This window comes from Caretta caretta, chromosome 13 (genome assembly GCF_965140235.1).
Source record: "Caretta caretta isolate rCarCar2 chromosome 13, rCarCar1.hap1, whole genome shotgun sequence".
Classification (NCBI taxonomy): domain Eukaryota; kingdom Metazoa; phylum Chordata; order Testudines; family Cheloniidae; genus Caretta; species Caretta caretta.
Window position 1 is genome coordinate 32,350,829 of NC_134218.1, and position 22,312 is coordinate 32,373,140.

At 52.1% G+C, this 22,312-nt stretch overlaps 1 protein-coding gene across 2 annotated transcripts in view; it reads left to right on the forward strand.

Annotated features, from left to right (window-relative positions):
• LOC125622208 (arf-GAP with SH3 domain, ANK repeat and PH domain-containing protein 2-like) overlaps nt 1–22,312 on the forward strand; it is a 122,150-nt gene that overhangs the window by 15,111 nt on the left and 84,727 nt on the right. For both annotated transcript variants that reach the window (XR_012664741.1, XM_048819996.2), the window contains exons 2-4: nt 6,114–6,186; nt 7,722–7,867; nt 17,677–17,751. Coding sequence is in view for 1 of the 2 variants with exons in the window: in XM_048819996.2 (XP_048675953.1) it covers nt 6,114–6,186; nt 7,722–7,867; nt 17,677–17,751 (294 nt within the window). In the remaining variant the exon portion in view is untranslated. The remainder of the gene's footprint in view (nt 1–6,113; nt 6,187–7,721; nt 7,868–17,676; nt 17,752–22,312) is intronic.

Genomic DNA, 22,312 nt, shown 5'->3' on the forward strand with positions numbered 1-22,312 from the left:
ATTTTGTAGATAGCCTTCAATTACACTGTGTGCAGCTGGAGCACCTTGGTCTCAAACAGCGGAAGCATTCGCCTTTTCTTTCTTAGGGCTAGTCTGTGATGGTGAACGGTGCCTTATTGCTTCCTCCAAAGGCAGTAGGCCTGCCTCAGGGCCCAGACCCCGCACGGGTGAGCTCTTCAGGCCTGTCCTTAGTGCAGTGGGGCCCTGGCCAGGCTGGACTCTCAGAGCTCTCTCAAGGGAGTAGTTCGTTACAAGTATAATAAAGAATAAAAGATCTCAGTCTGGCCCTAAGATACCCATGAGAGATGGGAAGTGGACCCTGAGAAGCAGATAGGGGGCCAGGAAACAGAGGAGTCTCTTTCCAGCCCTCTTGCCTGCCATAGGTCCTCCACCTGTCAGCTGCACTGCAGCCAACCCCATAAGTGTAAAAATCATGAGACTGGCCCCAAATCATTGGTTTTTTCACCTGATTTCTGCTTTGTGAACTGCCTGCCCCCTTGGGTCTGTGTGAGACGGTCACAGGTGTGACCCGCCCCCACCATGTGTGTGTGAGACGGTCACAGGTGTGACCCGCCCCCACCATGTGTGTGTGAGACGGTCACAGGTGTGACCCGCCCCCACCATGTGTGTGTGAGATGGTCACAGGTGTGACCCGCCCCCACCATGTGTATGAGAGATGGTCACAGGTGTGACCCACCCCCACCATGTGTGTGTGAGATGGTCACAGGTGTGACCCATCCCCACCATGTGTGTGTGAGATGGTCACAGGTGTGAATGCCCCTGTGTGTGTGTGAGATGATCACAGGTGTGCACCACTCCCCCACTCCCTCATAGGTATGAGACGATCACAGGGCATGAACTCTCCGCTCCTGTGTGTGCGTGAGAAAGAGACGATCACAGGGTGTGAACTCCCTACGGTTACCAACTTTCTAACTGCACAAAACTGAACACCCTTGCCCCACCCCCTCCTCACCCCTACCCTGAGGATCCACCCCACCTATTCTCTGAGGCCCCACCTCCACTCACTCCAGCCCCCCCCCTCCCCGCTTGCTCTCCTCCACTCTCATTCACTTTCACGGGCTGGGCAGGGGGTTGGGGTGTGGGAGGAGTGAGGGCTCCAGCTGGAGGTGTGGGCTTCAGGGTGGGGCCAGAAATGAGGGGCTCAGGGTGTGGTAAGGGGCTCCAGGCTCCAGCTGGAGGTGCAGGCTCTGGGGTAGAGCTGGGGATGAGGAGTTTGCGGTGCAGAAGGGGCCTCTGGGGGGACGAGGGGTTTGGAGTGCGGGAGGGGGTTCCGACCTAGGGCGGGGGTGAGGATTTGGGTGGGGGTGTGGGGTCTGGGAGGGAGTTAGGGTGCAGGAGGGGGTTCAGACCTGGGGCAAGGGGTTCAGGGTACAGGGTCAAGCTGGGCGGCGCTTACCTCAGGCAGCTCCCGGTCGGCGGTGTAGCAGGGCTAAGGCAGTCTCCCTGCCTGCCTGGCTCTGCACTGCTCCCGGAAGCAGCCACCATGTCTGGTCCCTATGCGGAGACACAGCCAGGAGGCTCTGCACGGTTTACGCTGCCAGTGCTGTGGCCAGGGGGAGCTGCAGAGCCAGCACGGGGGGGGGGGGGGGGGCGGCGGGAGCAGCACACAGGGCTTTCCTGATTGTCCCTGCTCCTAGGGGCCACAGGGGCATGCCAGCCACTTCCGGCGAGCTGCACAAAGCCAGGGCAGGTGGGTGTAGTAGGAAGAGAGGCTGAGACATGAGCCCTTATATCAGAGGCCTGCTGTGAGGCAGGACCTGCTCAGAGAATCTGGCAAGAACAGGGCTGATATTACACATTTTCCTAAGTAGTGCTAAGCACAGAGTGCTCTCACAAATACATCCTGATATCAAGTGGTACCAGAACATCCCAATATCAGGGATGATACAGAAACATTCCCCAAGGACAACAGGAACACACTGACCCCTTCTAAAAGATAAAGTCAGGATAACAGTATGTAATAAATATGTTTTAATTGAACCAATATGTACAAGGTGATAACTAGCCACATCAGGGAGCAGTAATTATGTCAGAGACAGTACGTAATTTGTTTGTATCAGGGTATAAAGATGTATCTCAGAGGGAGCATCTTTGTCCTGCCAAGGGGGGAATGGAAAGTCCCGCCATTCACTGAGCTGCATTCATTGTCATAGAATCTTGTTCTTATTCCACAGTATTCTTGTCAGCAAGTTAAGGAAGTATGGGCTGGATGAATGCACTATAAGGTGGGTAGAAAGCTGGCTAGATTGTCGGGCTCAACGGGTAGTGATCAATGGCTCCATGTCTAGTTGGCAGCCGGTATCAAGTGGAGTGCCCCAAGGGTCGGTCCTGGGGCCGGTTTTGTTCAATATCTTCATAAATGATCTGGAGGATGGTGTGGATTGCACTCTCAGCAAATTTGTGGATGATACTAAACTGGGAGGAGTGGTAGATACGCTGGAGGGGAGGGATAGGATACAGAAGGACCTAGACAAATTGGAGGATTGGGCCAAAAGAAATCTGATGAGGTTCAATAAGGATAAGTGCAGGGTCCTGCACTTAGGATGGAAGAATCCAATGCACCGCTACAGACTAGGGACCGAATGGCTAGGCAGCAGTTCTGCGGAAAAGGACCTAGGGGTGACAGTGGACGAGAAGCTGGATATGAGTCAGCAGTGTGCCCTTGTTGCCAAGAAGGCCAATGGCATTTTGGGATGTATAAGTAGGGGCATAGCGAGCAGATCGAGGGACGTGATCGTTCCCCTCTATTCGACATTGGTGAGGCCTCATCTGGAGTACTGTGTCCAGTTTTGGGCCCCACACTACAAGAAGGATGTGGATAAATTGGAGAGAGTCCAGCGAAGGGCAACAAAAATGATTAGGGGTCTAGAACACATGACTTATGAGGAGAGGCTAAGGGAGCTGGGATTGTTTAGCCTGCAGAAGAGAAGAATGAGGGGGGATTTGATAGCTGCTTTCAACTACCTGAAAGGGGGTTCCAAAGAGGATGGCTCTAGACTGTTCTCAATGGTAGCAGATGACAGAACGAGGAGTAATGGTCTCAAGTTGCAGTGGGGGAGGTTTAGATTGGATATTAGGAAAAACTTTTTCACTAAGAGGGTGGTGAAACACTGGAATGCGTTACCTAGGGAGGTGGTAGAATCTCCTTCCTTAGAGGTTTTTAAGGTCAGGCTTGACAAAGCCCTGGCTGGGATGATTTAACTGGGAATTGGTCCTGCTTCGAGCAGGGGGTTGGACTAGATGACCTTCAGGGGTCCCTTCCAACCCTGATATTCTATGATTCTATGAATCATAGACGATGAGGGTTGGAAGGGACCTCAGGAGGTCATCTAGTCCAACCCCCTGCTCAAAGCAGGACCAACCCCAACTAAATCATCCCAGCCAGGGCTTTGTCAAGCCGGGCCTTAAAAACCGTGGGACCTGGGCTGGGGATGGGTCCTGGGCTGGCTGAGCTGTGGTGGGGCCTAGGCTGGAAGAGCCTAGATTGGTGGCGGGTCAGGGACCTGCCAACAATGAAAAGAGGCTGGACTTGCCAGTGGACTTGCTGACCCTGGCTGTGCCTGTAGTCTCTGGGAACAGCTCTCCTGGTGCTTGCATAGCATGTGCCAGCCCCGCTGTTGATGGACACTGGCTGCTCTGGGTCTGGAAAGCCACCCTTCCGGCTGGCCTTACCCCTGGGGCATTGCATCTGTGGGAAACCTCCCTCCATTGTGCATCTTGGTCACAGGCACTCACCACAGTTGGGTCAATTCCTGTGCCACTTCAGTTTGCTTCAAGCAGCCCTAGGAATTAAAATAGAGAGGGGTCTGTGCCCTTTCCCTTCTTCTCCGGTGATGTGTAAGGTGGCCTTGAACTCAGCAGCTCTCTCTTAGGTACTTTTCTGGCCCCCATGGGTGTAATATCTGAGCACCTTAGAGCCTTCGGAAATTAGAAAACAGGTTTTACGGTGACTGACTCAAGGAGCTCAAACTAGTTCGTTTAGACAAATAGAAGGTTTAGGGGTGACTTGATACAGTCTATAAATAGCTACATGGGGAACAAGTATTTGATAATGGGCTCTTCAGTCTAGCAGAGAGAGGTCTGACACAATCCAATGGCTGGAAGTTGAAGCTAATCACATTCAGATCGGAACTAAGGTGTACATTTGTTAGAATAATTAACCAGCGGAACAGCTTCCTAAGGGTTGTGGTGTATTCGCCATTACTGGCAATCTTTAAATAGTGATTGGATGTTTTTCTATAAGATCTGCTGAGTTCAACCTCAGCCATAGGATTTAGAACAGGAGTAATTAATGCAGGGACGCCATGTGGTGTGCAGGAAGTCAGACTCAATGGCCTTAAAATCCATTAATCTAATGTGTCCTCACCCACCCCTGTGGGGCAGTGCCCCTTCCCCATGGTACCATCAGGGAGCAGAGGCACAGAGAGATGGGTGACTTGTCCAAGTCACCCAGGAAGGCTGGGGTGGAACAAGGCACCTTAATGCTGCCCTGCAATAGCCATACAATTATCATTAAGGCAGTGTGAGTTTTGTGGGCCTAGTTTAGATTACACTGATTTAAAGACACCATCATTTTTCCTCTCATGGTGTATCCTGACCCTCATGTCTTGAACCCAGGTCTGTAGGGGAGGCCCCAACCCTCCACTCGGCAATGGAGCTGGCTAGCACTTACCTGGGACCCATGAAGCCCAGCCCCAGTGTGAGGCTCCACCCCTGAGGTCCAATTGGTAGAGTCCCATGGTGGCTGATTAGCCACTGGCCCTGCTGAAGCTGGCAGGGAGCTGTCTGAGCCACTGGGCTCCACCCTGCTCTGGACTGTGTGCCTTGTGGTCCCTGCTCCCGCAGCTTCATTCCTGGCATCCGACCTGGCTTGACTTCTGGCATCTGACCTGTGGTTTCTGAGTCCAGTTTGCCTCTGACCCTCTGGTATCCTAACCTGGCCTGACTCATGGTTCGAATCTCCAGTTTGTCTCCTGCAGCGGACTCTGGCTCTGATTTCTAGGTCTGGCCACCCATGCCCTGGCCCATGCCCTGGCTGTGACATGGCAGAATTAGGGTCTGTAGGTGCTCTACCCCTTCTTACCTTAACAGATTGGGATTTAGAATCATAGAATATCAAGGTTGGAAGGGACCTCAGGAGGTCATCTAGTCCAACCCCCTGCTCAAAGCAGGACCAATCCCCAATTTTTGCCCCAGATCCCCTCAAGGATTGAACTCACAACCCTGGGTTTAGCAGGCCAATGGTCAAACCACTGAGCTATTCCTCCCCCCCATTTCTGGGAAGTGTAACCTTAACTCTGAATTGCTTGGGTTTGCAATACTTAGTTTAGAGCTATTTACAGTGTCTTAACCATCATTTTGTCATACGTTACCCAGGCAATTGTAATCTGGCACTGGAGTGCGGGACTTTGCTACCTTAATAACGTAGTTGGATCATGGGCTGAGATGGCCTAAAGTGCCTGCAGGAGTTGGGTGCTCAACCCAACTCCCAGTGCAGTGAGCTTTGGGCACTGAGGGCTAGATCCAACACTTAGGCACTGCTGAGATCGTCCAAACCCTCACTCAGCTGCCACCTAAATTCCCTAGGCCCCTAATTTTTGCAGCTGGGCAAGTGGAAGCTGCCACATCCGGATGCTGTGTGCTCTGAGCAGGCCTAAACCCTCGCAAAAGACAGCTGTGGGTTAGCGGGTCAGGGGTTTTGGGGGTGGGCTGGCTGGTGTGGGTGTCCCAGAATACTCACAGGCCACAGGTAAGGCCTTTTGTGGGTCTAGTCGTGATTGTTGAAAGCCCCAGCAGCAGCGGATTGTGTGTAAAGAGGGGAAAGAGCAGGGTATGAGCAACAACTGGGCTGTTGGTTACTAGGGCTCCTTGTAGCAGCTTCCCTCAAACCGAGCAGGAGGGACAAATGAGCGGAGGCTGGGCAGGGCAGTGTGTGGTGCTTGTGCCCTGGGGTGTGCTGGCTGGTGCCGATAGGCTGTATAAACCAACCCGCTTCCTGGCTGTGTAGCCCATCTGCAACATGGCTGCGTCTAGTCTCATGTTTAGAGGGTTTGGCAGGTAGAAACCTACAAAACCTCTTTTGTTGTTCCTAGGCCTTGGATTCTGATCGAGCTGTACTGCAGAAAATGAGGAAAGCCACCAAAGCAGAGCATGCTTCTGGACAAGGTCAGAGCAGAGCCGGAGACCCAGAGTGGGCCAGGGGGCGGGAGGCTTGTCTGTTGGGCTGGAGAGTGGGCAGGGGGAGCTGGGGTTTTGGAGACATGCCCCCACGTTTGTGCCTGTTTCTGGGTATGTTGGAACCCCTCCAATTGCAGGGGAGTCCCCCAGTCCTGCCGCTCTCTCCACGCTCCTCACTGCCATCTGCTATCCAGCCCTGAGCCCTCCTCCCAGCTTTGCAGTGGACATCAGGGCTGGCCTCAGACCCTTTCTGCCCTCCTCACAGAAACCCTGCACTGAGCACTGGGCATGAGTGGGAAATGGGGCAGGTCAGGCCAGGCTGTGCCCTTGTGAGCACCCCAGCCACGGCCCCACAGCAATGCCCTCTGCTTGGCAAGCAGCTGAGGGGCAGAGACCACCCCTAGCAATAAGGGTGGCATTGCACAAGTACTAGCCATGGCATCACCAAACCCCACTGTGCCGCCCAGGTCGGCTTACACACCCCTGCTTGTGCCACCCAGCTCCCGCCACATCTCCCAGGCCAGACGGGCCTGGGGTCACTCGTGCTCACAGGCCCTGGCGCTCCCTGCCCAGCGGGGAGCCGACAGAGAGCGAGTGCCAAGCTGAAAGGAATGGCTGTTCCCCTGTCCCAGCCCGGCCCCCCCACACCGCTGACGGGGCTGGATGGGAGCGAGCTCTGTGCTGGAGCTTCGTCCTCCTCCCCTGCCGCCCCAGCACTGACCGGAGTGCTAGCCCGGGGACCCTGCAGTGCGCCAGGAGCAGGAGGAGGCAGCCCTGCTGCTGCTGAGGGGCACAGCCAGGGCTGGGGGCGGGGGGGACCCTCGCCAGAGGCTGTTTCTCAAGGGCACCTTCTGGGACCCGAGCTGCCTCCTGCAATACCTGCTCCACAGTGTCTGTGTGCCCAGTGCCCAGAGCGGGAGCCCACCGGCTCCAACCGCCCTGGTGCAAGGTCTTCCCGCACCACGGGGCAGGGGCTGTAGGAGACACACACCCCATCACCTCCTGCTCTGCCCCGCTCACCTGCCCACTGCCTTGCCCCTCCCCGACCCCTGCTCTGCCCCACTCACTCTCCCCATCCCCCACCCCTACCTTGCCCCATCCCCCAGCCCTGCCACTGTTCTGCCCCACTCACCTGCCCCACCCCTCAGCTCTGCCTTGTCCCTCCCCACACCCCCAACCCTGTTCTGTCCCACTCACCTGCGCATCTCCCAACATTTCCCCTGGTTTGCCCCACTCACCTGTCCCATCCCCCATTGCTGCTCTGCCCCAGGCCCCGAGCCCTGCCCCTGCTCCCCTCACCCCCAATCCCCACCTTCCCCCTGCACTCACCCATCCATCCCCCCCAGACCCAGTGCTCCTCTCCCCCACTTGACTGCCCCTTCCAGCCCTGTCCTACTCTGGCCTAGACACTGACAGCTGTCTGGGGAGCGGGTTGAGGTATGGATCACTGGACAGCCGATGGTAGCTTCCTTCTCTGCTCTCCTTATCCATGTTGATTGGGGCTTTGGTGTTTGTGTGCCTAGATCTCGCTTGCCACATAGAAGCTCATATTGCAGCCCAGGAAAAATTCTCCGCAAACTACCAGAGTGATGGTGACGAGCAACTGGCCAGTGCCTTCACCTCCTTTGCCGAGTTCTCCCAGAAGCTGCTGGTCCCAGTCAAGGGTCTGGTAAGAATTGCTGCCCAAGTGCCTCAGGCCTGAGTGCTCTCCCAGCCACAAGGCGTATGTCAGGGGTAGAAGGCCCAGTTGGTTTCCTCACCGAGAAATGAAGCCACTGTCATATGGACAAAACAGCATGTGGTGGTGTAATTGTGGACTGGGTTGTTGTAACGCTGTCGTGCTCAGAGCGTGAGTCCCGCCTCAAGGCGGGCTGTTAGGACGCAGGGCCTAAACCCCTCGTTGGTGGGGAGCTCTATACTCGGATATCACCCACCAATCCTCAGGCACTGCAACGGCCGAACCATGAAGTCAGATACAGTCCCCTTGGCTGCTCCCATCTGTCTCGTCACCGAGGTGAGCCTGCCTCTGTGATAGCTGGCCCTTTACAGCAAGAATCACAGCAATATTCAGGCTACTCCTAGTCCCAAAGAGCCAGTCGCTTACCCCAAGTCTGTTCCACCTTAGATCTCACACCAAAGACAATGCTTGTAGCCAGTCCTATAATAAGCTTTATACCAATATATTTACTAGGAAAAAGAAATGAGTTATTTACAAGGTGAAAGCAGGTAAACATAGATACACAAATGAGTTCCAATCTCAAGTAACAAAAGGTAATAAAAGCTTCTATAATCAGCTCTGTATGTTCCTTAGGGCTAACCCAGGCTAAGCAGCTGGGGATCCTTTGCTTATGCCTTGAAAATTTTGTCCCCCAGAGTCCAAGCAGCATAGAGATCTCGGGTTCCTTTTGTTTGGCATTTTTATCTCCCTTCTGCCATGTGCTGTGAGCTGCAACCTCAGTTCAGTTGATGGGAGGAGTCCACTTGCTTGGCTCATCTTCATGGGGAGAAGGCAGAACAACAACAAAATCTTTTGTCTTCTTTTTGCAATATCCCCAACAGTCCATCTGGTATGGATGGCCCCTTCCTTTTGGGAAGGGAGAAACACTTGTTAGAGGTCAGCCCTTCATACTAGTCAGTGGCTATCCCTGTTTGGTCATTTACACAGTCATAGAGACTCACAAGACAAAGTGTTCAAATATCACCATCCAATCTGGGGTACAATGGTATAGGTGAGATTGGTGCAGGCAGCTACGCAGGAGCATTCAATAAAGTCTGAGCATTAAACACATTCTTGTGATTCTTATCATTCTAATAGCTGTTACAACATCGCAGGGGAGCCAGCCTGATTTCAGCTCTATATTTGTCAGGGTTCAGTTGAGACTGAGGGTGTTTCGATGGGCAGCTGCAGGAGGTGGATCCATTTTGCCTGTGCCCCGGCTGCGGGTTCCGTGCCATGGGGGCTTCTGAAGCGAGGTTGGAGACAGAACATGTGCAATGCGCAGGAACGCTGCAGGAGCTTGGGAGAAAGCCCAGGCCAAGCTGGCTGTGTGAATCGTTGGCAGGCAATGGTGACTTTTAATAGTGTGTAATTCAAGCAAATATGAATAGACTTTCTGAGGTCCCCAAAAGGTCCCTCCTGGGGCCCAGGCCCACCCTCCTGCCAAATTCTGAAGGGCCAGCGCAAGCCATGGGGACGTTAGAGCGCTTCGCCACACCTGCAAGAGCGGTTTATAATGGAAAGCGTTAGGCAACTGAACCACAAGTGCCCATTGTTCTGTCCTGCGATAGCAGAGAGGGACAATAGCTCCATAGCTCCCGCCTCTCGGGGCGGTGCCGGACCTAGGCCGGCAGGAGAAGCTCTCCTGTTGGCGTCGGCAGCATCTTCGCCGAGCCCTACTGCGGTGCAGCTGTGCCGCTGCAGTACTGTAAGTGTAGACACGCCCTGAGTCCCTTCAAGGAAGGGCTTTTAGCTCTGCTCTCCAGGGGCCCAGTGCCATTCACTGGGCCGTGGCTCCTGTACTATTCTTCAGGCAGCCCAGCCACCCAGCCTACACCTCTTGCTCCCCTTATCCCCTCGCCACAGGCAGGACTCCTGCTCTGGTTCCCAGTCCCTGCTGCCTGTCTCCGTGGAGCAATGCAGGGAGCATACACAGGTTTCTAGTTAAGACCCCTTGTGCGAGGAGCTTAAGAGAAAGTGGCAGCTACAGACAGGTCAAAGCAGGGCAGGGAGACAAAAATAAATGTCAGGCATCTGGCTGCAGCAAAATGGTGAATTCTGGGGCAGAAATGATGAATTCCATGGCCAGATTACTTGGCCACAGAATCAGAGTCCCTGGAGCCCAGACTGAGATGAAAGGGGCAGTTCACACCTTTCAGAGTTACTGTTTCAGGCTGTCTGCAGACTCAGGCATGCACACTACATCAGTCATACTCAGTTAACATTCTCCAGGTTAACAACGTTCATTTAAAAAAAGTGAAAACTCAGGTTTTGGAGCGCAGCTCTGCACAAATGGTGACTTCTTCAGCAAAGTCGATGACTATGGTCTTGTGAAGTACGGGGCCCCTACCACACCAGCACCTACAAAAAGAAAGATAAGCACTGAGCCTGCAGTTCTTGCTGGGAGTAGTTCCTGGATGGGGGTAAGAGGCAGTCCTAGTAGCATGTGTTTGCAGGTTGAGCCCTCTGGTTTGACCCTACTTATGACTTTCATTTCAATATGTTCTGCCCCAGAGGAGGCTCTGTGACAGACGGACAATATCCTGCAATATCCTGATGGAATGAGGATAAGCTTTATTGAGTTAAGTTAAACCGTATGGAATTGGGATTAGCACCTTTGGGCACAGTGTGAAAAAGGCAGTTGTGGCTGTGTTGTTGTGGCATTGTGTGCCTCTTCTCTAGCAGAGAGGGGGGATACTAATGTACCTCCTCCATTCCCAGCCCTTTGAAGTCATCCCCTGGGGAGAGCTGCATATGCTTGTGCAGACTGGATTCTCCAGAGCCCACCAGACAAAGAACAGACTTTTGCATAAAAGCCTGGGGTTTAACCTGCCTTAGGGCTTCTCCCTGCTCCAGCAAATGGGCAGGACCCCTGGAGCCCAGAGGGCCCCAGTTCTTAGGGGAGGGTTGGTAGGACTTGGCCTACTGGGTGCTTGTTCTGAGCTGAAGCTCTGATGACCGTGTACCACAAGGAGGCTCCTAGGGTGTGATATTAAAAGCCTGCACTTGCCAGAGCCCAGGAGGGAGTTGGGGTAAGTTTGGTGAGCTTATTAGCATGCGGGTAGGTTCTTTTGCTCTTTCACTGTTTTCTCAGTAATGCTTTGTACCCTAGGAATAAACTTGGCCTGCTTAGGAAGAGCTTTGTGGTAACTTGTCTCTGTGGCAATTGCACTGTTCTCTGTCTCCGAAGAGAAAGCAAACAGGTGTCCTTGGGCAGCCAGTCTGCGCTGGGAATGACACAGTGAAGACAGGGTGCTGTACACCCTGGGAGTGCCCTGCTCAGAGGGGAGAGAGCTGCGGGTCTCCACCCAAAAGGGCAATGGCTGGGGAGCTACCAGCCTGAGAGTGAGTGCCTTTGCTGAACCACAGAGGGGAAATCCAGGTGCAGCCACCTTGAACCGCGATCTCTATGGTGGCAGCATTGGTGGGATCTCTAACAATGTCAATTGCATAAATGCCAACAGCAGCAAAAGCAAGTTACTTAGACAGGAACGGCACAGAGAACAAAGCCTCAGTAGTCTTTCTGGGGTAAGGCACAGTGAAAAGGGAGATGGGGAAAATGAATTATGAACAACTGAAGACAAATCTGTTGGTTGAGCTATGCAGGGAAAGGGAGATTAGCCCTGAAGATAGAGCAAAATCATATTTAGTGATTTGCTGTATTCGTATGACCAGTCAAGGAATGATGGTCCACGTTCACAGAGAACCTCCAGTCGACTGACAGAGGGCCCAGTAGACGGAGAATTTTGGAGCCAACGCCCTGGAGAGAAACAGGGAAGAGGCTGACAGTCAGCTACTGTGTTCTGTCCAGACCAAGGCCACCACTGCAAGAGGGGTGCTGGACGCTCAACAGCTGGAGCAGGAGAGGCTTCAGCTGGAGAGGGACAGAGTGCATCTGGAAACCTTGCAGCTTGCAGACCTTGCTCTAGCAAGAGAAAGCAGTCTGGGACCCGCAGCAGTGCCAGTAAGACCAAACGCCAGCACAATGCCACAACAGAGAAGAGAGAAAAGGACAGGGAGCATCAATATCAGATCAAGATGGCGAAACTGTTGCAGCAGAACCATTGTCCAGCAGGTGGAGCCAGACGCCAAGGACCTGTGCCCATGGGTGGCATAGACTCCAAATGACTTCCTCGCTATGTGAATTAAATAAGCTCAGACAAGGGGACATAGTAAGGGACCTGGGTCCACTGCTTGCTAGGCAAAGGCCCTGGACATCGTTACCCTTATGGGAAGACTGTAACGATTATGACAATTGAAAACAAGTTTTGTGACGTTTAAACTGACCCCTGAAGCATATTGGAGAAGGTTTCGGGCAGCTCAGAAGAAAGAGGACATAACCTATATTGAGGCATCAGCTCGATGTGGAACTGGTTACCACGGTTCATGAGGCCTCTGAGTTAATGGGTATAGAACAGCAGTTCTTAAAGTGTGGGGCACGCCTCTCAAGGGAGGCACGGGAATGTGTAAAGGGAGGCGCAAGCTCTCTGTGTGTACATGTGTGTGTTTTTTAATAGCTCCAGCAATCAGCTTGGGCTCCCACTGTCACAGCGGGGCAGGCTGTGACTCTGGCTCTCAGTCCTGGCTCCCGCTACCAGAGCCGCAGCCTGCTCCACGGTGACAGCGGGAGCCTGGGATGACAGGGGGAGCCACAGCCACACTGGGCACTGCAGGGCTCTTCACTAGTCCCACACAGGACTCTCTTAGCAACTGTGACAGGTCCTTTGTGTGGTTTTCCCCACAAGAACTTAAAACCATTAGCAGCAACACACTGACAGTGAGAAAGAGCTTACCCGAGAAATGGATGGTTTTGTGACAAAGGGAGTAAAGTGTACAACACAAGCCAAAGCGAGGGCAGCAGCAGACGTTCCAGCAAAATGCAAAAGCCGAAAATACGACTAAGCTTATTTCAAACTGGGCTTTACGTGGAGCGGGTCCAGCAATGCACCGAGGCTTCAATGTGTTGTATGTGGCGAAGAACTGGCAAACGACAGTATGTGGCCCTGCAAGCTACGCCAGCATCTCAAAACAAGACGTGCTACCTGAGTATCTAAACCTGTAGAGTTTTTTCAGAGGAAGCTCAGTGAGTTAATAGGACAAAAGTTGTTGAAGTGTACAGTGTTAACATAAAGGCTACTGAGGATTCTTACTGCATGGCTTTGTGCATTGCCAAAGCTGGTAGACTGTACAACATAGGTGAGAAACTGCTACTTCCAGCTGCAAAGGATACGTGCACAGTGGTGATAGGAGAATCATAGAATATCAGGGTTGGAAGGGACCTCAGGAGGTCATCTAGTCCAACCCCCTGCTCAAAGCAGGACCAATCCCCCAACTAAATCATCCCAGCCAGGGCTTTGTCAAGCCTGACCTTAAAAACTTCTAAGGAAGGAGATTCCACCACTTCTTTAGGTAACGCATTCCAGTGTTTCACCACTCTCCTAGTGAAAAAGTTTTTCCTAATATCTAACCTAAACCTCCCCCACTGCAACTTGAGACCATTAGTCCTCGTTCTGTCATCTGCTACCACTGAGAACAGTCTAGATCCATCCTCTTTGGAACCACCTTTCAGGTAGTTGAAAGCAGCTATCAAATCCCCCCTCATTCTTCTCTTCTGCAGACTAAACAATCCCAGTTCCCTCAGCCTTTCCTCATAAGTCATGTGTTCCAGCCCCCTAATAATTTTTCTTGCCCTCCACTGGACGTTTTCCAATTTTTCCACATTCTTCTTGTAGTATGGGGCCAAAAACTGGACACAGTACTCCAGATGAGGCCTCACCAATGTCAAATAGAGGGGAACGATCACGTCCCTCCATCTGCTGGCAATGCCCCTACTTGTACATCCCAAAATGTCATTGGCCTTCTTGGCAACAAGGGCACACTGTTGATTCATATCCAGCTTCTCGTCCACTGTAACCCCTAGGTCCTTTTCTGCAGAAGCAGCATCACAGCTAGACATGATCCTACTTTCCAATGACACAGTTTCACACCATGTTGTGGAGACGGCCCCTGATGTAAAAGAGCTGCTCCGAGAAAGTGTTCGCAGAGCCCATATTATTCAGTTCAGATTGATACAGCTACTGGTGTATATTTGAATTGCTATAGCAACAGAATTAAAAGAGGGATTTCTGTTTTGCCATCCACTTCCAACACAAGCAACTCATATAGAACTTTTTCAACTATTAAATAATTTTGTCCAAGACACTGGTCTTGTTTGGGGATGTTGTTTTGGAATGCAGCCATGGAGCATGGTCTATGACAGGATGGCATAGCGGGATTGTGAGAGAGGTACAAGAAGTGGCCCCTACAGATACCTGGAATCATTCTATGGTTCACAGAAAGGCATTGGCTGTGAAGACGATGCCAGAGGAGCTCAGCAGTGTTCTTTCAGTTACAGTAAAAATTATAAACTTTATAAAGTCGCGTCCGGTTAATTCAAGGATTTTTGCCATTTTATGCAAAGAGATGGGGGCAAACTTCACACAGTTGTTACATGCAAAAGTTTGTTGGCTGTCCCTGGGCAAAGTGCTGACAAGGCTATGTGAGCTGCGTGAGGAAGTCCGTATTCTTCTTGCTGATACCTCTCCGCTTGAACAGCATTTCAGTGACATTCACCAGATATACTTGTTGTCATATCTGGCTGATATATTCGAGCGACTGAATTCTCTGAATGTGGCACTTCAGGGACGAGATGTTAATGTTCTCATTGCTAATGATCGGATAGCAGCATTCATTAACAAACTTGAACTGTGGTCTTCATGTGTGCAGCAGGGATCTCTCTCCATGTTTTCAACGCTGGAGGATGTTGTGCAACAGTGCAGTGATCTATCTGTTGACAGCATCCAGGATGTAAGTCTTCAGCACCGAGGGGGACGGCAGGAGCCGTTTTCTGAATACTTTCCTGAAGTGGGTACAGACCAATGAAATCAAGGGACCAGGAACTCATCAGCTTTAAGCCGAACCCCACAGCTATGCTGTCTTCAAAAGGAGAGGAAAGCCTTATTGCCCTGTCAAGTGACAAGGAACTGCAGCACAAATGTGAGATGCAGACTTTTGGGTATCAGTGGGATCTGAGTTTTGTGAGTTAACACATGGGGCTCTTAAAGCCCTTGTTCCTTTTTCAGCTACCTAACTATGCGAGTCATCTTTAACCACAATTCCAAGTATTGCTCCTGGCTTTCTGTTGAAGATGACTTACGTCTTTTCCTTCCTGCACGGCAACCCCAAATTCCAGTACTTTGTATAGTGAGAAAACACACACAGTCCTCCCATTGACAAGACAGGACTGATGGAAATTATACTGAATTAATACACCATTGTTTGGTGTCATGTTTCCTAAAATATGTGTGACATTTTATTTTTGCTGCTTCCATTTGTACTGTTTTTGAACTGAAAATTAATACTTCTGAAACTCACACTGGTCTATAATTGATCAAATCTTTACTTTTTTATTTATTTTTGGTGGTAACTTGTCTCTGTAGCAATTGCACTGTTCTCTGTCCCTGAAGAGAAAGCAAACAGGTGTCCTAGGGCAGCTGGTCTGTGCTGGAAAAGGCAATAACTGAGGAGCTGAATGCCCGGAGTGGCTGCCCTTACTGCGGGATACAGCTGACCTGCCCTGAACTGTGACAGGCTCCTCCCCCAGGATTTGATTTTTCCAAGTCCATCGGCAAAGTGAAGCCAGTGTCCTTTGTCCCAAGTATTCAAAAAGCCTGAGTTAGGCCTTCCAACAGTCATGAGATTTTAAAACATAAACAGGTTCTTTCACTTTGCCTTCTGCTTTTGAGCCTGTAGGCTGCACTCAGGTCATGTTTCCATGCTTTTCTCCACAACAAGGAGGACTAGAAACTTCCTTTTTTAATGGAAGCTGATGGTCTCATCTATTCACATGACTCGAGGAGCTGGGGCTTTAAGAAAACTACCAAAGATTGGAAGAGACATGACAGCTGCAGTGCTGTGTGGGGAATGGTTTGTATGGAGCTAAGTGCTTTGGGCTACATTCACAAGGGGGACCTGGGCATTTCAACGCCAACTCCTAGGGACCCTGCCACCTTGTGGATTCCTCATCCCCAGTTAGGCTCCTTACTCCCCATGCCATGCCTGGAGAAGTGGGGACCCTAAGAAAGGGTTGCTCAGGTGCCAGCCTGCTGAGCAGGGAGCCACTTGGGCCAGCCAGTGGAAAATGCCAAGGAGCCCCAAAAAGAATTAGGCCTTTGCTCACAAAAAATGACAGAGGTGGTGCTGTGCCCAGACCACTCACCTGGGATGGGGGAGCTCTGGGTTCAAATCCCTGCTCCAGATCAGGCAGATTTGAACCTGGGTCTCCTACACCCCAGTGCGTGCCCTACCCCATGGCTATTGTGGGAGGAAGGCTCTGAGTATGCCTATTGGATTGGCCCCTGCGAGCAGTTACATAGAGAATGTCTCATTTGAGACTCCCGCTAGGGCTAGGCATGAGTGAGGGTGCCGAGCTGCTCAGCACTGTCCTCAGGACATAGGCAGTTCTGCGCACGCTTCTTGGGAATGTAGGGAATATATGTGGCAGCTGAGTAGGGGTTGTGTGAATGCCAGTGGTGCCTGCATGTTGGATGTGGACCCCTAAAGAGCAGGTAGGCATCAAAATCCCCTTGTGAATGTAGCCCTTTGGGCAGGTGCTGGCTCTTATTATGTCTTTGTACAGCACCTAGCACAATCAGACTCTGATCATAGCTGTAGCCTCCAGATTCTTCTGAAATACAAATGATACAGAGCCTGATCCTCCTCACCTGTGTAGCTCTGTCAACTCCTGAATTACACTGCTCAGAATCCGCTCCCTGCTGGGAACACACTTGTAAGGGTTGGAGTTAAGGCTTTAATTGCATTTTGAGTTAGACTTTGGTTGTGGTTTGAAGTTATCGGGGTGTCTGATATATTCAGAGAGTAGGATAGATGGTGAAATGACTTAACTCGTTTCCTTGCAGTGTTTGTCTTGTTTCAAAAATCCCTTGTATAGTGATAACTGAAAGCCAATGAGGTTTCCTGTCTGGGAATTAGAGCTGGCACGTGACCTCTCCAGTTATGGTTGGCTAAATGTATTCATTTTAGAGGCCCTGGTTTAGTTGCTTATAACTTGGTCAAGTTTCATCTTTCAGCCTGGAATTTTCCAGCTCTGGTTTCTGTCTGAGGGCTTTTTTCTCTTTAAAATATGAGCAGAATTGTTTTTTGAGAATTAAGAAAAGGAAAAGTAGCCAACGTTTTTCACCCATATCAAACTCTCTTTCTCTCTCTGAACTGCTCTGGAAGCTCTGTGTTTGGAGTGGGACAGACATGTGCGTTCCAGAAGGCTGGTGAAAATCCCCTTGGATTTGGTTGTGGGAGAATATTTTCCACTCTGCCCTTTGCCCATGAACACCGGCCTTTCCCTCACAACCTCCCAGCTACCTGCACCATGTGAGGAACCAGCAAGGGAGTCTCAGCCCCTGCCCCACATGCCTGAGGGTGCGTGGGACGAGACAGGGCTTCTTCTGACACCTCCACACCCTGCCTGCTCCAGGTGGGGTGGAGGTTGCTGTGTTTGTCCTCCAGCTGCAGAATCAGGGCCCGAGGGAAAAGATGGCAAACAACAGAATCCATAAGAAAAGTGCTTCCCCAAGGAGCCATTCTCCAGGGCGAGAGCGCTGAGGGGGATCCTCCTGCAGGCTGCAAAGTGGGTGTGAACCACTGCCTGGCTTTGTGCTGGGCGGATTCACAATGCAGGCTTCAGAGTCTCTCTCCTTTCTTTCCAGTTGCAGAGCTTGTCTCACAACATTAACTTTTCCCTGGACTCGCTGGTAAAGAGAGATTTAAAGGAGCTCAAAGGGGTGAGTCGATGCTGAGCGGGCCTGCCAGGATGGCCCCTGGGAGAGGGGTTGCACCGTTGAAGGATGTTCCCTGCCCCGCGGTTTCACCAGTAGCAGGCAGGAGACTGGGCTGTGAGCTCTGTGGGAGCGGCTGGGCCCAGCAGTGCTCCGGAGCCCTTGGGAAAACTCCGTCTCTGTCTCCAGGGCCCTGGCACGCAGCCATCTGCCGCTGCTGTTCTCCAGCCTGCCCCAGCCTCTGAGCAGGATGCAGGCATAGATGCGATTGACAGCAAGGCAAAGTCCCCGCCCACCTCTTCACTCCTCCCACTTCTCTGACCCAATTTGCCTGCAGCCCTTTGGCTGAACCAAGGGGTGTCATGAGAGTTCCCAGGGAACAAAAGAACCTGTTTACCCCTAAATACTTCATAGCTTCCCATTACATCACCGCGTGAGCATCCCCCATGGCCTCCCAATCAGCTCCCTCACTGGATGAGCGTGCACCCTCCTGCACTGAGTGTGCATGGCATCCCAGAAATCCCTTACCGGCCACCCCCCGTGACTGCGTGTCCCCATGGCTTCCCAGGGACCCCCTGGCGAGTGCATGTCCCCAGGACCCCCCAGGGAGACCCTGTTGAGCGCATGTCCCCAGGGTTGCCAGCCCTCCTGGTTTTGCTAGCAGTCTCCTGGAATCAGGCTCCATCTCCCAGAGGCTATTGAAGCCAAACCAGGAGATTTTAGTCCAGCAGCGCAGCAGGGCTAAGGCAGGCTCCCTGTGTGCCCTGGCCCCATGCTGCTCCCGAAAACGGCCAGCATGTCCCTGCAGTCCCTGGGAGGGGGCAGGGAGTCTCCACACACTGCTCCCAGCCCGAGCGCCGACTCTGCAGCTCTCATTGGCCGGGAACTGCGGGGGTGGTGCCTGCAGACAGGGGCAGCGCATGGAGCCCTCTGCCCCCCCAGGGGCCACAGGGACATGCCGGCTGCTTTCAGGAGCGGCATGGGGCCAGGGCAGGCAGGGAGACTGCCTTAGCTCCGATGCGATGCCACCTGGGAGCTGCCTGAGGTAAGTGTTGCCCAGCTGGAACCTGCAAACCTCACCCGCTCCTGCACTGCAACCCTCTGCCCCAGCCCTGAGCCCCGTCCAGAACCCAAACTCCCTCCCAGAGCCCACACCCCTCACCTCCTCCCACACCCTACACACCTGCCCCAACCCTGAGCCCCCTCCTGGAGCCAGCACCCCAAACCCCCTCCCACACTCCAGCCCCATGCCCCAGTCCTGAGGCCCCTCGCATACCCAAACTCCCTCCCAGAGCCTGCACCCCAAATCCCCTCCACCCCAACCCCCCGCCCCACCCCACTGAAAGTGAGTGAGGGTGGGGAAGAGCGAGCGATAGAGGCAGGGGGGATAAAGAGCGGGTCACGGCCTTGTGGAAGGGGCGATGCAGGGGCGGGGCATAGGTGTTTGGGTTTGTGTGATGAGCAGTTGGCAACCCTAGTGTCCCCATGGCCCCCCAGGAAGCCCCCAGGTGAGTGCATGTCCCCCATAGCCACCCAGCGAGCCCCCCTGTGAGTACATGGCACCCCTGGTCTCTCAGCGGGACATCCCTGGGTGAGTATGCACCTCCTGTGACCTCCCAGCGGGGTCTCCCCGGTGTGAGTGTGCACCTCCCATGGCCTCCGAGTAAACCCTTGCCCCCGCCCCAGTCAAATCATGCCCTCTGTGGCCTTCCCCAGGCAAATGTACACCCTTGTGACCTCTCAGTGGAGGCCCCTTTGATGGGAGTGTGCGGCCTCTGTGGGCTCCTCGCCGCCCCCCCCACCCGATGTTTCCTGCCCACCCCCCGTGGTCTCTAACATGCGCTCTCCCAGGGAGCTCCCCCCACTATATGTTTGTGTGTGCACGTGGTGGCTATGGGTGTATCTGTATATGTGTGTTGCTGGGTGTGCATGCCTCTCCTACTTTCATAGATTCCAAGGCCAGAAGGGCCCATTGTGATCATCTAGTCTGACCTCCTGTATAGCACAGGCTAGAGGATCCCCTGGAACATTTCCTCTTTGAACTAGAGCTGAACTTTTAGAAAAACATCCAATTTTGGTTTAAAAATTGCCAGTGGTGGAGAATCCACCATGACCCTTCGTACATGTGTGTGTAAGTGTGTGTTGCTTTCAGGTGTGCTTCTCTGTATTGATATATGTGTGTGCACGTGCCCATTATTCGATGAAGATGGTAAAATTGTTAATGATGCAGAAGAGGTAGAAGTGTTCAATAAATATTTCTGTTCTGGATTTGGAAAGAAGCAGGATGATGTGCATGTGTCACATGAGGATGAAGAAATACCTTCCAAGTAACCTTCCATTAGTAACTGAGGATGTTAACACCAGCTGCTAAGGATAAATATTAAACCCAAAAGTTCTAAAGATGTTGGCTGAGGAGCTCTCTGGCTCATTGATGTTAATTTTTAATAAATCTTGAGTATATAAATACCTTCTCTGACAGGGGCTGTGGCTGAATGTTGTTCAGGCTCCAGGATCTTGATACACCTCTGGGAATCCCGAGCATAGAGGCTGAGATTGCCCTCACAGCAATCCCAGGGGGAGGCCAGGAAGAGGCACTTGCTAGAATCTGGGACAGAATGTTAATAGCTGTGGGATACTGGGACAGCTAAGCAACATTGTGGCCCAGGACTCCACGGAGAGCAAGGAAACTAGGCACTGCTAATAGGTGGTAGGTTTCAAAACTCTGCAGGGGAAGGGAAACTGAGGCACAGCTGAAACATGAAGTGTCAGAGCTCCCCTGGCATGAGGGTGACTCTGGGTAGTAAAGAGTGCTATCAATTAATGATGCTTGGTAGAATGTGGGAAAAGCCCTAGAGAGGTGTGAAGCAACCGCTGGGTGGAGTCTTGAGGTTAAGGAGGGAGAAAATTGCCCCTTAATCTATGGTTTCATGTTGGTCAGTGGAGGTGTAATTAAACCTGAGGGGGATGGGGGAAGCAAACACACTTCACCTCGCCCCAAGGGGGTGTGACATTGGGAACTGATCTAGAATGTTGTCATGAAACTCTGTTTTGGGGTGGTGATTGGAACTGTTTATCTGTTTGTTGACTGACTGTATGAAGTTTAAATTAATAAGAAGTAAAGCAGATATGCTGTTGAAAGGGGGAGGGTGGGCAGAACACCCTTGGAGTACTTGTCATGTACCCCTGTTCTGTTCTTTTTTGAAAGGGGGAGAAAAGTGATGAACTGTGGGCGCTGTCCTGGAGCTGACGGCTCTGCTGGGGTATGAGGGAGACTCCAGATGTCAGTCCCATGCCCAGCTGATTGCCAACAGGCGATGTAAGTAACGCAGTGTCTACGTGGACACTGTGTCACCCTAAATACATCGACCTAAGCACTGTGCCTTTCGCGGAGGTGGAGTTAAGTCGATGTAGTGGGTGACTGACATCAGTGGGAGCACCACTGCAGTGTGGATGCTGCCTTACGTTGACCTAACTCTGTAGTGTAGACCAGGCCTAAGTATAAAGAGCGTAGGGTTGATATATTGAATAAAATGTGTGTGTGCGTGCGTGTGTGTTGACTGCTTCACAACTGCTGTCTGCCCCTGAAAGAGTTGAAGTGTAAACCAGAAGCTTCCTGCTGTTGGGTGGAGTTCTGGCAGAGGGTCTGAAGGGTCAGCACTGCGCCCAGAGGGGCTAGGTGGCTGGACAGCAGGTTCCAACAGTTGGGGGTTGCCAGCTAGAAGGTCTGCAGCCTGAGAATGTGCTTAAGGGCCCCGAGATTCGGGCAGTGGTTGGGCTCTATTCAGACTCCAGGAGCTTGAAACCCCCTGGAAATCCACAGCACAGCTTGGGGGCAAAAGACCTATCTGGCTTTAAGATGAAACTCGATAAGTTTATGGAAGAGATGGTATGATGGGATAACATGATTTTGGCAATTAATTGATCTTTAAATATTCATGGTAAATAGGCCCAATGGCCTGTGATGCGATGTTAGATGGGGTGGGATCTGAGTTACTACAGAGAATTCTTTCCTGGGTATCTGGCTGGCGAATCTTGCCCATATGCTCAGGGTTTAGCTGATCGCCATATTTGGGGTCGGGAAGGAATTTTCCTCCAGGGCAGATTGGAAGAGGCCCGGAGGTTTTTCGCCTTCGTCTGTAACATGGGGCACAGGTCACTTGGTGGAGGATTCTCTGCTCCTTGAAGTCTTTAAACCACGATTTGAGGACTTCAATAGCTCAGACATAGGTGAGAGGTTTTTCGCAGGAGTGGGTGGGTGAGATTCTGTGGCCTGCGTTGTGCAGGAGGTCAGACTAGATGATCATAATGGTCACTTCTGACCTTAATATCTATGAATCTATGATTCCCCTCGCAGCAATCCTATTGGGCAGCCAGGAAGGATCTGTGACACCTTCCTGGTGAGAAAATACCATGTATTAAAGGTTTCAGAGTAACAGCCGTGTTAGTCTGTATTCGCAAAAAGAAAAGGAGTACTTGTGGCACCTTAGAGACTAACCAATTTATTTGAGCATGAGCTTTCGTGAGCTACAGCTCACTTCATCAGATGCATACCGTGGAAACTGCAGCA